The sequence below is a fragment of the Galeopterus variegatus genome, unplaced genomic scaffold, assembly GCF_000696425.1.
Source record: "Galeopterus variegatus unplaced genomic scaffold, G_variegatus-3.0.2 Scaffold145, whole genome shotgun sequence".
In the NCBI taxonomy this organism is placed as follows: Eukaryota; Metazoa; Chordata; class Mammalia; order Dermoptera; family Cynocephalidae; genus Galeopterus; species Galeopterus variegatus.
The window spans coordinates 786,470-801,105 of NW_007726256.1; the positions used below are offsets into that span (position 1 = coordinate 786,470).

The 14,636-nt window shown below is 47.7% G+C and overlaps 1 protein-coding gene across 1 annotated transcript in view; it reads right to left on the reverse strand.

The window, feature by feature from the left end:
* Positions 1-275: 275 nt before the first annotated feature.
* Positions 276-14,636, reverse strand: part of TNR (tenascin R) — an 80,665-nt gene continuing 66,304 nt past the window's right edge. Inside the window, exons 17-21 of the mRNA XM_008591211.1 lie at positions 11,936-12,087; positions 10,477-10,573; positions 6,218-6,379; positions 2,621-2,784; positions 276-1,684 (exon numbers count right to left, since the gene is read on the reverse strand). Of these exons, the coding sequence (XP_008589433.1) occupies positions 1,565-1,684; positions 2,621-2,784; positions 6,218-6,379; positions 10,477-10,573; positions 11,936-12,087 (695 nt within the window). The 3' untranslated portion in view covers positions 276-1,564. The remainder of the gene's footprint in view (positions 1,685-2,620; positions 2,785-6,217; positions 6,380-10,476; positions 10,574-11,935; positions 12,088-14,636) is intronic.

Consider the following 14,636-nt stretch of genomic DNA (forward strand, 5'->3'; position numbering starts at 1 on the left):
GAGCCTTCGGCTCTCACGGGCTTAAAAATCCAGTCATGCCAGTGAAGACATCACATCTCAGGAAATGGGAGGTAGGCCCACAGTCCTTCCTACGTACCTCTGGATTTTTAGATGCAATTTCCTCTGGCACTTTTCATTTTTTCTCTCAAAGACAGAATAATAAAAGATGACAGAGGGGCTGGCCCAGTGGCGCACTGGAGAGTGCGCCACTTGGAAGTGCGGCGGTGCTCCCGCTGAGGGTTTGGATCCCATGTGGCTGAGCGCGGTGCGGGCGCAACACCGAGGGTTGCGATCCCGTTACCGGTCAGTAAAAAAAAGACAAAAAGGAAAAAAAAAAAAAGATGACAGAGAAAAGCTTCTTATGATCTCACCTCATTAAGGAGGTCATCTTTGTTTCCTATAGTACCACAAAAGAGGACGATCCCCCGTCCCTCAAAAAAAAAAAAAAAAAAAAAAAAAATTTTACCTTTTCCCAGTGATTACCAGTCAGGGGAATGGCTTGCTGGTCAGATAACTTGCGTTTCTGACTCTTATTAAGCCACCCACACTAAGTAAGGAGAGCTTGGCTGAAGACAGATATGAGGCCTTCAATTTGCAAGTAAGAAGAAAAAAAATCCATGACAAATAGAACTGGAGATACAGAAAATGGAACTAGGTGAGATCTGTTTCTCATGGGACTGGTAATCTCTAAGGCAGGTGCCCTGATTTCTACTTCTTCTGTCCTTCCCTCAATGCCTGATCCCAAAGTGCTGAAAACAACAACAGTCACCCTCCTCCAACCCCCAAAGAAAGTTACTGTCTGAGCTGAGGGCAGGGCAACAGTTTGTGACTCACAGGGACACAGCCTCTGTGCAACCCAGGCCGGGAGCCTGCTACGCCGTGGAAACTAGATTCCAAAACACTGGGTGGGCTTCTGGGGCTGTGGGGTCTAAGATAGGATGAAACTAGCCAAAGGACCGATTGCAGCTGGAAAAGAGCCGCTACTCTTAAAAGATAGCAGGACACTTGGCTGGCAAGAGCAAGAGTGTTAGAAGATGAAAATCTTTGGCCCATTAAAAAGGACTTGGGTTGTTGGGACAGGGCGCGGCTGATCTGTTTCCTCTAAAGGGGAGTTGTTGGCAAAGATCTCTTGTTGAGGCTTCTTCTCTGGGCTGGCGTGAGAACCTGGCCATGACCAGATTACAAATACTGGGAAGGTGAAGGGCATCTCAGAAGGAGGGCAGTAAAAGAAGGTGTGTGCCTGTCACCACAACGGTCTGCACTCCACGACTTGCTTTTGAATTGGTCTTTTAAGAAAGCTTCCCGCATTTCCTCCGTGGTGGGAAAGGAGGGGAAGGTTAAGGATGACTGGGTAGGAGGGAGACGCAGACCGACCAAGGGCCGGGCTCCAGGGCAGCAGAAACCATGAGCAGATGATGGTTGACTGATTCCTGCCACACCCCCACTTCCTTCAAATACTCGTAATATGTTGCAAAGCACATTACTACTTCCCTCCCCCCAGATTCATATCATGAAATACAAACAAATGACAGAAAAGATCGGCTGGCTGGCAGCCCCCCACTGCTCAGAACTGTAAGGACCGCCGTTTCCTCCCCGCCGTGAGACGGTGGCTGTAGGGGCGCATCTTCATTTCCACGAAGGGGATGGAGAACTCGTGGCCCTTCCAATGGTACCAGTTGATCCCCTGGACATGAGAAAGACAAGCATATCAGATGGCCCTTGCCCTCCGGAAGAGCACCCACTTGAAGAGAGAGAGGGGACTGATGGGAACAGGGAATCCAAGACGTGGATTTAGCTATTTCCCATGAACGTGAAGCTCTGCGGTCAAGTTTCCAACAAGCCAAAAGGAGCCAAGTGTCTTTCCAGCTTTCCCCTTACACACGCCTACAGCCTGGCTCTTTTTTGGGAACATGTGGCAGGTCATTCCTATTGCCAGCTTTGTTTTAGGCTTTCAGGAGTTGCATGCACCTGTAGATGGTGGTGAATTTCAAAATCCCAATAGTGTGGAAGAATTTTGGAGAGAATGACTGTGTTTGACTGCTCACTCTCCATGAAAGACTCACATGGTTTTCACCTAGGATGACCAACCATCTGGTTTGCCCAGAACTAAGGCATTTCCCTGGATGTGGGTCTTTCAGTGCTAAAACTGGGAAAGTCCCAGTTGGTGCAGCTGGTCTCACTAACAGCCAGCCACGCCTGTAGACTTGTAGTCTCTGATGGGGGAGGATAGACCAGTTTACACTGGTATTTCTCTTATCTCTCTCTGGCACCCTTCTTAGAGTGAAGTTGAGCCTGTGACACTGTCCCCAGAATCGATAATCTCTTCACGGGCTCTGCCAGATGAGGAATTGAAATGGGACTTGACTGGGCATCAAGAGATTCTCTGGGTGAGTTCTGGCTCCTGGGTCAGATGCTCTGCTTTCTTCCTCTGGCTTCTGCTCTGTCCTGTCTTTATCCCTGTGCCTGCATTACTTTTCTCTTTATGACAGTTCTTTCTCAAGACTCTAAGTATTTCTTTTTAAAAGGAAAATGTAAGACTTGCATGTGCATTTAAAACACAAAGCAAAGGGATCATGGTTGCGTAGCTCTGGGCCATTCAGGAGTGGCCGGCCTCACCTACCTGACTGTGCCTGGACTCCCCGTATTTCCCGTTGAGGTTGGTCCGGTGACAGTTCTTATACCACCAAGCTCCCATGTATGACATGGCACAGTTGGTAACTGCAACATCATTGTCTCTGTCCTTGGTGGAGAAAGGGCGTCCCTGATGATAGCTGAGGGAGTCCCCTGCAAAAAAGGTATGTTTGTGAGACTGCCCCATTTGTCACTCTTTTATCAGGATTTTCTGGACATTCAACTCACTTGCAGTAAACCTGGCCTCCACTTATGGAACCTTCCACTTACCTCTCCCGTTTCCCTCCTGTTTCCACCCCGTTCCTTAGCCTGGCTGTGCAGAACTCTTACTCTGCCTAACCCCTGGGGCCAAGTACTTCCATGCTGCTCTCCCATTTCCTCATCCCCTGAGCTTTTGCTGAGAACTCTGTCCACACAGCCCCACCTCATGGCCTGTCTGCTTGCTCCAGGCCTGCAAGGGGACGTAGAACACCTGGGGTCCCTTTGTCTCAGAGGAGACAGTGATGAGCCATGGCCACTTGGACCATGCTGAGTCACACTGTGCAGCCTCAGCTGGGGCTTCTCCTTGGGTCACCAGTCCTGGTCAGACCACCCCCAAAACCCAGGTCCAGAACTTGGTGCCACATGTGGAGAGGGACCTTAGCGAACTAGAGTTCCTGTCTTAGGAAACAAGATGGTGAAAAAATCAAAACCGTGGCAGAGGAAAAGTGGCGGGAAAACGGCTGCATTTTGGAGAAGAGCAGGCTTGAAGGATCTTTGATCACTGTCCCCAATTTTTAACATTTCCAACTTCTTTCACCCTAAGCCACATTCATATCCTTTATCTTAAAAATTCCTGGACTAATCCTGCTCTCTAGTGACCCTTTCTTTCAGCATCAGTCCCTTGATTCTGCTGTCTCCCCCCACAGTTCTATCCTCTCGCCCCTGCTTCTCTCTCTGTAATCCTCACCTTGTCCTTGTTACTCTCCTGGAACAATTCTTTCCAGCTCCATGCCGATGGGGCCGGCCGCTGTCTCAGACACGCTCCCCACGTTGGTCTTTCTGTCCTCCCCAAACCTAGTCTCCCTCTCCATTTCTGTCTCCTATCACCACTTCATTTTCAACACATTAACTAAGACCTGGTTTTCTCTCTCAAACCACGGTCCAGATTTATACCTTTCTCTTAATCGCAGCATTAGTCAAGGCTCCTATTATCTCCTATCAGGATTAATGCAGCAGCCCCTGGCTGGCCTCTGCAATCCTCACTCAGATTTACTTTATCCTGTTTATGGCTGTCACGCTGATCTTCCTAAAGCCCCACTTCCATTATTCCATCAGGACTTACAGTGGCTCCCCACTGCCCACCGTGTTAAGACTGAATTCCTCTGCTCCCTCGGTTGCAAAGCTGTCCAGGGCCTGGCTCCGACCCCTCCACCAGTCTTCTTTCTATTCCCCCTGAACTTACACTCTGCCAAGGTCAGCCAGGCCCTTCCACGTCAGCTGGGCCCTTCCAGCCTTTCCTTCCACCACAGTGACTGTCCTTCCATGGCTCCTCTTCCAGAATCTGTCTTCCTCACCATAGGGATTCCTTCAAATGCTGCTGCCCTCATGAAGCCTTCGTCCACTACCCAGACCCCCCTCCCCTGAACGCCCCTTAAACTGGGAGTGAGAACCATTTACTGTGGGGTGAGTTACTTCCTAAGTGTTCCTTTTAAAACTAGATGTTTAGTTCTTGCAGAGTCTGTGTTTTATGCATCTTTTGCATCTCTACCATTTGCCCCATAAACCTTTAAAAGTTGCTCACAACCTCTTATCGATAACCTGATTTGGAATTTTCAGTCCTCATCCAAGTGCAGTCCCAGGTAGAGACTTGGATGTTTGTAGCCTTGAGAAATGGGGAGCAGGAGAAGGGACTGAATTTGGATTGGAGGCCCTTGGGATGGACTGTTGCTACCAGTAGTGCTAGTAAAAATGAGTAACAACTAGAGATAAAGGCCACAGGTTTCGGGTAATGTTAAATGCCAAAAAGAGAGGGGATGGGCCTTTCTTCCCTGGCAAACTTCTGGTCTAGAAAAAACATCCATTGATTGTGTGGAGTTACCTAGAGAGAGGGGCAGCCTAAATGGGCTCAGCTTTTCCTGCTTTTGAAGATGATGAACTAAATACTCGAGGTGAGGAATCAGACAGTAATTAATTTTTGATGATCAGCTAAACATTGTCAGTATTTGTCTCTGAAATGTGAGTTGGAATGCAGTCCAACAGCTCTGCTCTTGCTGGGGCTCGGCAGGGAGATGGAGCTGGAACAGAGGAGGCAGGGGCTGGGCTCACGGTGGACAGACGAAGGCACAGGCGTGGAGCGGGACGGAGAGGAGAGAGGAAGGGAGACATGTAAGGAAGTGGGAGGGCTCACTTATCTTCCTGTAGGAGAAGTAGGAATGGCTTTTCTGTGGGCACAATTCTAATTTTAAGGAGTGAATAGCATCACGTTATTTTTGAAATGATTTAGTCTGACATCTTGTTTAATACGCTCCATTTCAATGGCTATTTTATGTCCAAAGTGTGGCAAATTGGACCTTTTGTTGAGGCACTTCAGGCTGGTCTGATTGCCATTGGGAATGATCTCAAATATGAACAATAACAAAAGAAAGCACGTCTTCTCTTTGGAGTAAAAATACCTGGCTGAGAAGAGTAGTAATTGAACAGATGCAGTAATTGGAAGGGCACATCTTGATGCTCTTGTTAATTTCAAGAGGCATAAAAATGTTGCTAAAATTATATACCAGCATTTAGCCCTAAAATTGGAGTTAATGAAAGGGCCAATAATTCCATGTACCAAACAGTTGAATATTTGGCGAACAAGGTTTTTATGAAATGTGTTAGGACAGAACACAGGAAACAGATTGGCAAAGCCCAAGAAGCAGACTGGATGTTAAGTTCAGATAAAACTATTAATACCACAGAGCTTACAGGGACGGTTGTTCTGCTTAGTAGAAATGCCATAAAAATCTATACAGAAAACCTGACCACGTATGTAGTTCTCGTGGAGGAATGAAAAGAAACGTGGGCAGCGAGGACCACTCACTGGTGTCATTTGCTCCTGGATGTGATGTTGTGATGACTGCTGATGGCCAAGGCAGGGGGTGAAAGGGCTGGGGCATCTCAGAGAATGGGGGATCTGTACTATTTTTGTTAGTTCAAAGATGGTTTTCCTAAATGTCATTGCAGGGGAGATTTCTACATGGACAATAAGTGATTCCGCTCTCACTGGATAAGAGCCCATATTGATTACTGTGAACAAGAAAAGCAATCCTATGCTCTCACATTGCACTTTTTATATTTTTTAACTTAAAAGCATCTTCACGGCATTTATCACTTTTTTTCTCCTGGCTAGTCTGTGAAGCAGGGCAAGCATTATTATTATTATTATTTTCCAGATGAGGAAACTGAAGTCCTGAGAAATTGATTTCAGGTCACCTGAGTGGCTGGGGAGAGCCAGGACCAGAGCGACCCCGCCGCCTGGACTTCCTCACTGGCTAGAGGGAATTCACGAGGGGCCCCGTCCTGCTGCACGCCCGCTGCCCGGGGGTCACCCAGGGGCCACAGGTACCTGCAGTGCCATTGTAGCTTCCCAGGCGGAGTTTGTACAGGCTTCTGCTGTCCTCCACAGAGAATCTGTCATAGGAAGCAAAGGCGGCCTCCTGACCATCCCGCATATCCACACGCAGCTCATAGCGGCCCTGGGACGTGATCCTGTGTATGTTGTCCAGCCCTGTGGAGAAGAGCGGACCATGCCCTGAGTCTGGCCCCAGCAGCCTTGGAAATGGGAGGAAAAATGCAACTGTGACCATGAAACAGATGCTATGGGGAAGGGGAGGGGTATCCAGATGGTGTTTGTCCTCAGCCCTCCCCAGGTTCTTGTCAAATAGACCCTGCCAGAGTCTGAATTTCCTCCTGCAAGGAGGTCAGCCCAGGTGTGCTGATGAGTTTCCACTACAGACAGCTCAGGGGGCAGGGTCCTAACATCCAGTGCTGACCCAGTAATTGACAAGCCCTGAGCCTCAGGATTCCAGGCCCTGTCCCCTGCCACCTTCTACACCAAACCACGGTATTGGAAGAAAATTATAAGAGGCATTACATGGGTATGAGTCCTTTGGTGTGAGTGGTGAGAAAGCAGAGGTAGAGGTGCTGATCAGAGGAGTTCAGTGTGTCCAGGATATCTGGATATCCCAACACCTTCTAGCAGCCTGCAGAGGGGGCTCTGTCCACCTTTTATTACACTGCCCCTGCTGTTCTCAGCCTCAGGCCTCCTGGGGCTCCCGTGGCCAGGTCAGAGATTGCTGTTCTCTGCCTCCTGACTCAGTGCCTTTCTCTCTAATCTCCCTGCTACACCTTGCTCTGCTACCTCTTCACTGGTCTTTCTGGCCCGTTATCCCCACTCACCTGCGCTCTCCTTGGTCTCTGAGCTTTCTAGGCCTTGGTCTAATACATTCTCGTAAAGTGAAAACCCCTGTAAGTGCAGAGTTTAGGTGAAGGGCAGATCCCTCTTGGTGATATTTTCTCATATATATTTTCCTGTCTGTTTGACCTGGTTGGCTTTGCCCTGGGACCCTCAGATTGTGACCAACCTGACCACACCCCGAGCCTCTCACCTTACATTGCTGGTGACCTCCGAGTCCTCCTGATTTCTATCTGCTCGTTGAACTGGGGTTCTCTTGCTTTGCTGTGACATCTAACATCTATCTGAGTGTGCCATGATTTAGAATCAAAGAATTGCAGAGATGGAAGGACATTTAGAGATTACTGAGGCCAGCCTCTTTTTTTTGTGGAAGAGGAAGATGAAGTCCAGAGAGGTGAAATGATTGGCTGGAGGTCACCCAGAGCTTTTGGCTTTCCTATCCCATCTGAGATTTGAAGCTTTACCTTGATTATAAGTAGAAGGCTGTTTGACTGCTGTTCGCAGAATTGCTGACCCACAACCTCCCCTAGACGTGTGCTTGCGCAGATGTAGTGGATGCTGGTGGTGCCATGCCCCGAAGCCCTTAGGTGGACCCATCTCCAGTGGCTGGAAGTGTTGGCTGCTCGCAACTCACAGCTGCTTTCTTCTTGGATAATTGCCCTTGACCAAATGGGAGTCACTTCATCCTGGAAGCTACGCTCTCCTTCCCCCATGCCTTTGGGCAGACCTCCATCAATGACTGATGAAGAGGGTACAAAAGCAAAGCCTCCTTGCCTCAGTGGGGACAAACTCTGAGGAGCAAATCATGATCCAGAGCTTCCCTGGGATCAGACTGAAGGAGTCTCTAGACAAGACCATGTTTTTGCAGTTTCCCCTGATCTATCCTGCTTCCCCCATTTCTCTTCTCTTCAGAGAACTCCCCAACAAATCACTTGAATAAGAATCCCTGTCTCAGGCTCTGCCTCTGGAGAACCCAACTTAGGACATAAGCCATGGGTCACACTGTACCCCCAACCTGTGTATCGCTGCCAGATTACACATCACCTCTAATCAAGAGCCCTCATTGTTCCTATTAGCTGTATCATCAAGTCAAGACTTCTCTTCCCTACTTTTAAGTTCCGCAATGTGCCTTCCCTTCAACCCACCCAGCCTCATTTTCTTCTTTCCCCGATGTGCACCTTTCCTCTGGTTGGATGGGTTTCTTCCTGGTCCCGAGTTTGCCTGTGTCAAAAGGATTTCTGCCTTTTCTCTTTTCTTGTCCCCTTTCTTCCTTTATTCTTCCAACTCATCCCTCAATGCCTTGTCCGTGAAGCTGATCTCTTCCTTCTCTGAGTATCTGTGGCCTCCTTACAAAGGTTAATACAGTGTTTCCCAATGGCATCTCTGAGGATATGGGAAGTGTTGTGGGAATAAGGTACCAAATACCTTGGACATTCAGGGAGAAAGGTATTTCCAAATTCTGTCACAGTCTTTCTTAATAGATGAAGGAGAAACCTTACCCTGATATTAACCTTAACTTTTGGTCTCAGTTTGGTTCTAGTATTTGTGGTGTGTTTAACACACAGCCCTTTCTAATCTCCATTTTTAACAGCATCACCAGCAGCAGCAACAACAGACTTGGAGTTCCTGTATTTAACTGTCATTTAATGGTATTAATATTGTTTTCATTGCCTTTATTTTCAAGGCTTCCTTTTATTTATGGCACAGGATAATTGGCTTTCCATTTTTGGCAATGCTATAAAGTTTCTTTAAAAATAGATTTAATTCAATAAAAAAAGTGATATATAGAAATTAAGTGCATGATAGTGTCTATATTTCATAAATATGATAAAATTTGTGAAAACAGCACGCGATGGCTTAAGTTTGGGAAGCGCGAGTGCTGTCTGCTTCTGGGTGCACTGATGCATGTGTGTTACACTTGTCTCCCAAGCTGCTCATGAATGCTTTGAAGGTAAGGATGTTTTCTTATTTGTTTGACTTCTGTCTCAATGTTTTTATATGGTCTTAACCTTGTATTTTTATTACTCACATTGACAAACACAGATCTGGGTATCTAATAGGTACTCAATGCACTCTTTTCATTGATTGATTGATCTCGGTACTTTAGGTACCTCCTATTCCCCAGGCACTGTAATGGGTAATCGCAGTAAAAGATGAATATGACATGGTCTTGTCCTTGAAAAAATCTCACATAGTATAGTCAAGAGAGACAGAAGGTAAAATGGACACTATGATCTTGGCCACGAAAGAGGGAGTCGTCAATTCTCCCTCTGGCAATGGGTGAGAAAAATGGTTAGGACAGGTTCTGTTGAGGAAGAGGTGTTTAGCCGGGTATTTGAATATACACAGATGGGCCCCAGAGTATATGGGGAAGGGGGCATTGGCTGAGAGTGCTCCCTGCAGAGGAAACATCAGTGGTTCTGATGTTTGGAGTCTGGGGTTGGGAAGGCGTGGGAGAAAGAGCAGGTGAGGTATCGGTGGTAGAGAGCAGGCTCTGGGGTAGCTCAGAGAGGGCCCTGTACCTGAGCAGAGGTGTTTGGCCTTCTGGTGGTGAGGAGGAGTCACTGAGAAGTTCTACAAAGGGGGTTAACCACTGCTCAGATGTGGGGTATAAGGAAGATCACTCCAGTGGCCATGTGGACAATGGGGTGCTCCTGGAGGCAGGGAGGCCAGTTTGGGAGGCTGTTATCTGGGCATCCAGGAGAAGTTGGTGAGGCCTGGATGAGATGATGGTAGGGGAGACAAAGAGGAGACCACACGTGTGGAACAGGATGAGCTGCTGTTTCCTCTGCCTCCTTCTCTCAAACCCTGTGAAAACCTGACCCAGAGGGAGATGTGGGTAGGAATGAATGGACTGCTTTCCTGGATTGCCACCACCACCAGCTGCCTGGCATGGGTGTGTGTTTACCTTCTCACCCCAGCTTGTTCTCAGTCTGTACCTCCTGCTTGTGTCACATCTCTAGGAAATTGCCAGTCACCTCTGATGCCACTTTAGTTTTTTCTCTCCCTTTCCAAGTCAGGTACTAACATTCTCCAAAGAACTATTTGGAGTGACCGGCCTCATTCCTCTGCCGACCTGCAGGCTGGCTGCCCGGCTTCTGCTGTGCTCCCTGGCTCCTCCCCCACCACACAGCTCACTCCCATTGTAGTGGCCTCATGTCGACGCCCATCAGCATAAGAGACTATTAATGAGGATGGGAAGAGACACAGCAAAGAGGAAAGCACCACAATAAGATAAAAACAGATCAATATCGGAGCCAAACAGAGCAAGAGGTACTGAAAGCAATTCACAAGCTGTCCACTGCTCCACAGAGGCAGGCTTCCTGATAATCCCAGATGGATGCAGAAAAGAGAGAGATGGACAAAAAGCCAGAGCAGCGCACCAAAGGAAAGCAAAAAGCACGAGTTACCCAGCCAAAACTCATCCTCCAGGTTCCCGAAGCCAACACGGTAATCAGTCCATTTCCGGAAAAAATCAGTTTGGCCATTCTGCCGCCTCTGAAATACCTGTGAAGAGAAAGGGGGAGAAATGGGGAGATGCTAAGGAAAATAAACTGTAATGAGTAAAATTGATATAACTGGGTTTTGTATCTTCAATGACAAAGATGCCCAGATAAGAAATATTTCAGAACAGAGTTCGATATTTACACAGCAATTTTTGTAGGAGGTACTCAGAGCCCTTCTCTAATAGTCTGGGGTGCGATGTTGGCACCAGTGGGCACCCCTGCAATGTAGAAAGGATTCAGGATACATATCAAACCCCCAAGTAGTCAGGAGAAAGAGACTTGGCTCTTAAATTAATCTTTCGCACCTCAGAGTGCAGTAGAAAGCATAGGACCAGTTTCAAATCAGTGAGTAACTGTCCCCCTCCTAGTGCAGGCAAAGCAACTGCGTATCGTTCACTTTCAGAGCTGTTTAAGTGCTAATTTCATTTAACCTCAGACACATCAGCCTCAGCTTCAATTTCCAATTATGCTTTAAGAAGGAGGCACAAATATGTCAGAAATATAAAAAAAAAAAAAGTCTCCCAAGAGTAGCTGTTAGGAGCACAGCCACCATTTAACTCTGTTCCAAAACTACCTGCTTTGCACCGTGGAAAAGCCAGCACTGTGTGTTAGCTGCACTAGAGCGGGAATCTGCAGGAGGGTGGAGGGGCTGAGCTTCCACCCTGCACTGATTCAGATGATGCTGGATGGTTTAGGGCCAAGCTGTGGCAACTCTCCCATCTGCACAGTAGCCTGCATTGAGGTGGGGCCATCTGTGAAGCTGCCCTTTTTCTTCCACTCTGAACTGCCCTATCAGGCATGGGAAGCACTGATGCTCCGTGAGAGCTGTGACAGCTCTGAGAAGAACAAGGATGGAGTCAGGCGTGGCCTTGGTAACTAGAGGCGGCTCTCCATGTTCTGCTCCTCATCAGCTCTCCCAATGCAACCCCCAATAGAAGGATCCTAATCACGTCACCACAGAGAGGCTCACCTCCTCCTGCAGAGGTGCCCCTCCTCCACTGCTTTCTTATAGCTGCAGTCCTCAGCAGGCAAGATCCCTGGGTCTGCCTGAGCCACTACTGCCTTTCTCCAGCACCCTCTTGGCACAATTCCTCACACAGGGAGCAAGGGAGAAGGCAGTCATCCTGGAGTCCCTTCACTGGGCCAGGCCTTAATCTGCTTATTCCTTTCTCTGCCTGGACAAACCTATGATTGGGCTGCTGAACGAGGGTCCTGAGGGCCATGAAGAGCCCCAGGGTGGACATGTAGGGGGTGGATGAAAGGATGGTCAGGAGGATGGTGAAGTTTGGATGGACGGTGCTGAGCTTGGTGGACTGGAACACTAGGATATTTGCATGCAAGGAGAGCAGCTGCATCTACTTACAATCCAGCCGCCCCCGTCGGTGGTCATGTCACAGTACACTTGCAACTTCCGGCTTAGCTCCCCATTAAGGAAGATGGCGTAAACCCCACTCAGAGAGTCTCCATTCATCAAGTGCTGGGCACAGTCTTGAGGATGAGAGAACACCCGGCCCCCTGCACAGGATAAGAGGCAATTTACAGAAAGGATCCATATTCTCTCTATGCGTAAAGGCCCCTTGCATCAGAGAAGGTTTTAGAGGGCCTCATGGTGCTTCACCAAGAGCTGTAAGAAATCCTCAAAGAATCTCAGACAGTGTGTGGGTATGAGAACTCTGCAACAGCTTGCTTTCCCCTTCACCAACTGATGTTGGACTTATGAGACCATATATAGTTTTACAGGATCTGAGCACCAAAGAGCTGCACTCATGGTCTGGCTCCTCCACTTATCTATTTATTTGACTTTAGGCAAATAGCCTGAGTTCCTCGGGCATCAGTTTTCTTATCAATGAAACGTGATAATAAAAATCTCCCCCGTTGCAGGGTGAAGATGTGTTAAGGCAGTTAGTGATTGGTTACTCAGGTGATTACAGATGTACAAGCCAAAATAAATCACTGAAGGGTCGACCTTTCAAAAGGATGAGAGGCGTCTAAGCAAAATCTTCTGTCATCTTCACAGCAACCAACAAGGAATGCTCAAACAAGCTCAGCATTAGCAAGAAGGTAGATATCTATTCCCTGTACAGAATAATCTCCTGATTGGACTAAACAATCAAAGGGCCATATTTTACAGTTCAGTTTAAGTTTAAAGAGAGGGCAGGGGAAGTAAATTGCAGCTCATCTTTCAGAGAGAACAGCCCAATTTGTAGAACAATATCTAATTAGCTGAAAGAGAAGCTTAAATCATGTGTCTTGAAGAGCTTAGCTTCAGGGCAAATTTAAATACTTAGCGCACAAGCCAAGAGGCAGGCAAGAAGAGAGCCCAGTGGAGGAGCTCTTCTGGACTGCAGGAGTTGATAGAGCAAGTTGGAGGCAGAGCTTGCCACGTGAGGAAGGGTGGTTTGGGTGCTCTGGAAATAGAATGATCTTCTAGGGGTTGGAATGGTTCTGCATCCTTGGACTGCCACAGTCCTGAAGAGAGGCTGGGGAGGGACCGCACACTCAGTCACCACAGGGTACCCTAGTGGCAGAACCAGTACACTACAGGTGTGATGTAGGGTCACCTGGAAGGCCTGCTTGTGGGTCACATGAGGAAGGTGACATAGCAGCCTCATTGAAATCCCTGGTCATCTACGACCCTGTCACAGACCCTCCGTGAAGCATCATGGGTTAGGAAGAGGTTGTGGAGTTTGGTAGACTTTATGCAAGGCCCCTCTGCAGATGTGTTAACTCCTCCTAGCACAGGACTGTCCTTCAGCTTGCTGTCACACCATGGTCATGGTCATGGTCATTTAAGGTAGTTTAGAACAAAGGCATTGCCTACTTCAGGCATGGTTGCCCCAGGGAATAAAAATGTATTTCTATAGAACTTGTACTTTGCAAAGTGTATTTTTATTTCCATTTAATCCTTGCAAAAAACTTAAGAAGGCAGATTGGTATAGATCAAAGACTTACTTTACAGAGAAGGAAACTGCTCTCAGAAAGACCACATGACTTACTCAAGCCACTTGAACTCAAGATTTCAGACCCCAAGTGCAAAGTGCTCTTGGCACTCTACTAACACAGGAAATTCATGAATGCTGTGGTTTACTGGAGCTCTACATCTATCCATACAGCAAAGGATAAATTAGTATCTGTATTTATCTTATAAACATATAAAACCCCAAAGTTAAAGTTACCTCAAAAAGTTCTACGTTCAGGGCCGAGCCCGTGGCGCACTCGGGAGAGTGTGGCGCTGGGAGCGCAGCAGCACTCCCACCACGGGTTCGGATCCTATATAGGGATGTCCGGTGCACTCACTGGCTGAGCGCGGTGTGGCCGGTCTCAAAAAAAAAAAAAAAAAAAAAGTTCTACGTTCAAAATGAAAGAAAAAAAGAAAAACAAAATCAGTTCTATGTTCAAGTTAAATATCTTTACCCCCCTCCCCAAACATTTCCTTAATAGTTGCAGAAAAGCTGTTAACCTTCATCTCCCAGAACTCTTTGAAGTTCTTGACCTACCTATTCCTAGTGGTAACAGTTACAGTTATCAGGGGACAGGCACGTGTTGCCTCTGTCCCCTCTCCCTGCTGCTTTTATTTCCTGCTATTACTTCCTGGCTTCTAGGCCATTCCTGACTTGGTCTCTAGAGCAACCAGCCTGTCAGCTTTCCTTTCTCCCCTCTTCTCTCACTGCCTGTTTCTTATTTTATTTTATTTTATTTTATTTTTTTGTCTTTTGTCTTTTTTCCATGTCCGGCAATGGATCGCAACCCTCAGTGTTGCCCCCGTACCGGACCGGGGACCGGCAACGGATCGCAACCCTCGGTGTTGCTCCCGTGCCTCACTCAGCCAGTGAGCAGGAGCCGGTCTGTATGTGGGATCCGAACCCTCGGACGGGAGCGCCGCCGCGCTTCCCAAGCGGCGCACTATCCAGTGCGCCACCGGGCCGGCCCCTGTTTCTTATTTTAGATGATCAGCACATAATTATCTTGGTCTTCAGTTCACTCCTACCTTATGCACGAACAGCCCTTTCTCCTGAAGAAAAGTTTCTTCATTAAATCAACTCAGATTCTTAAAGAGCCCCAAA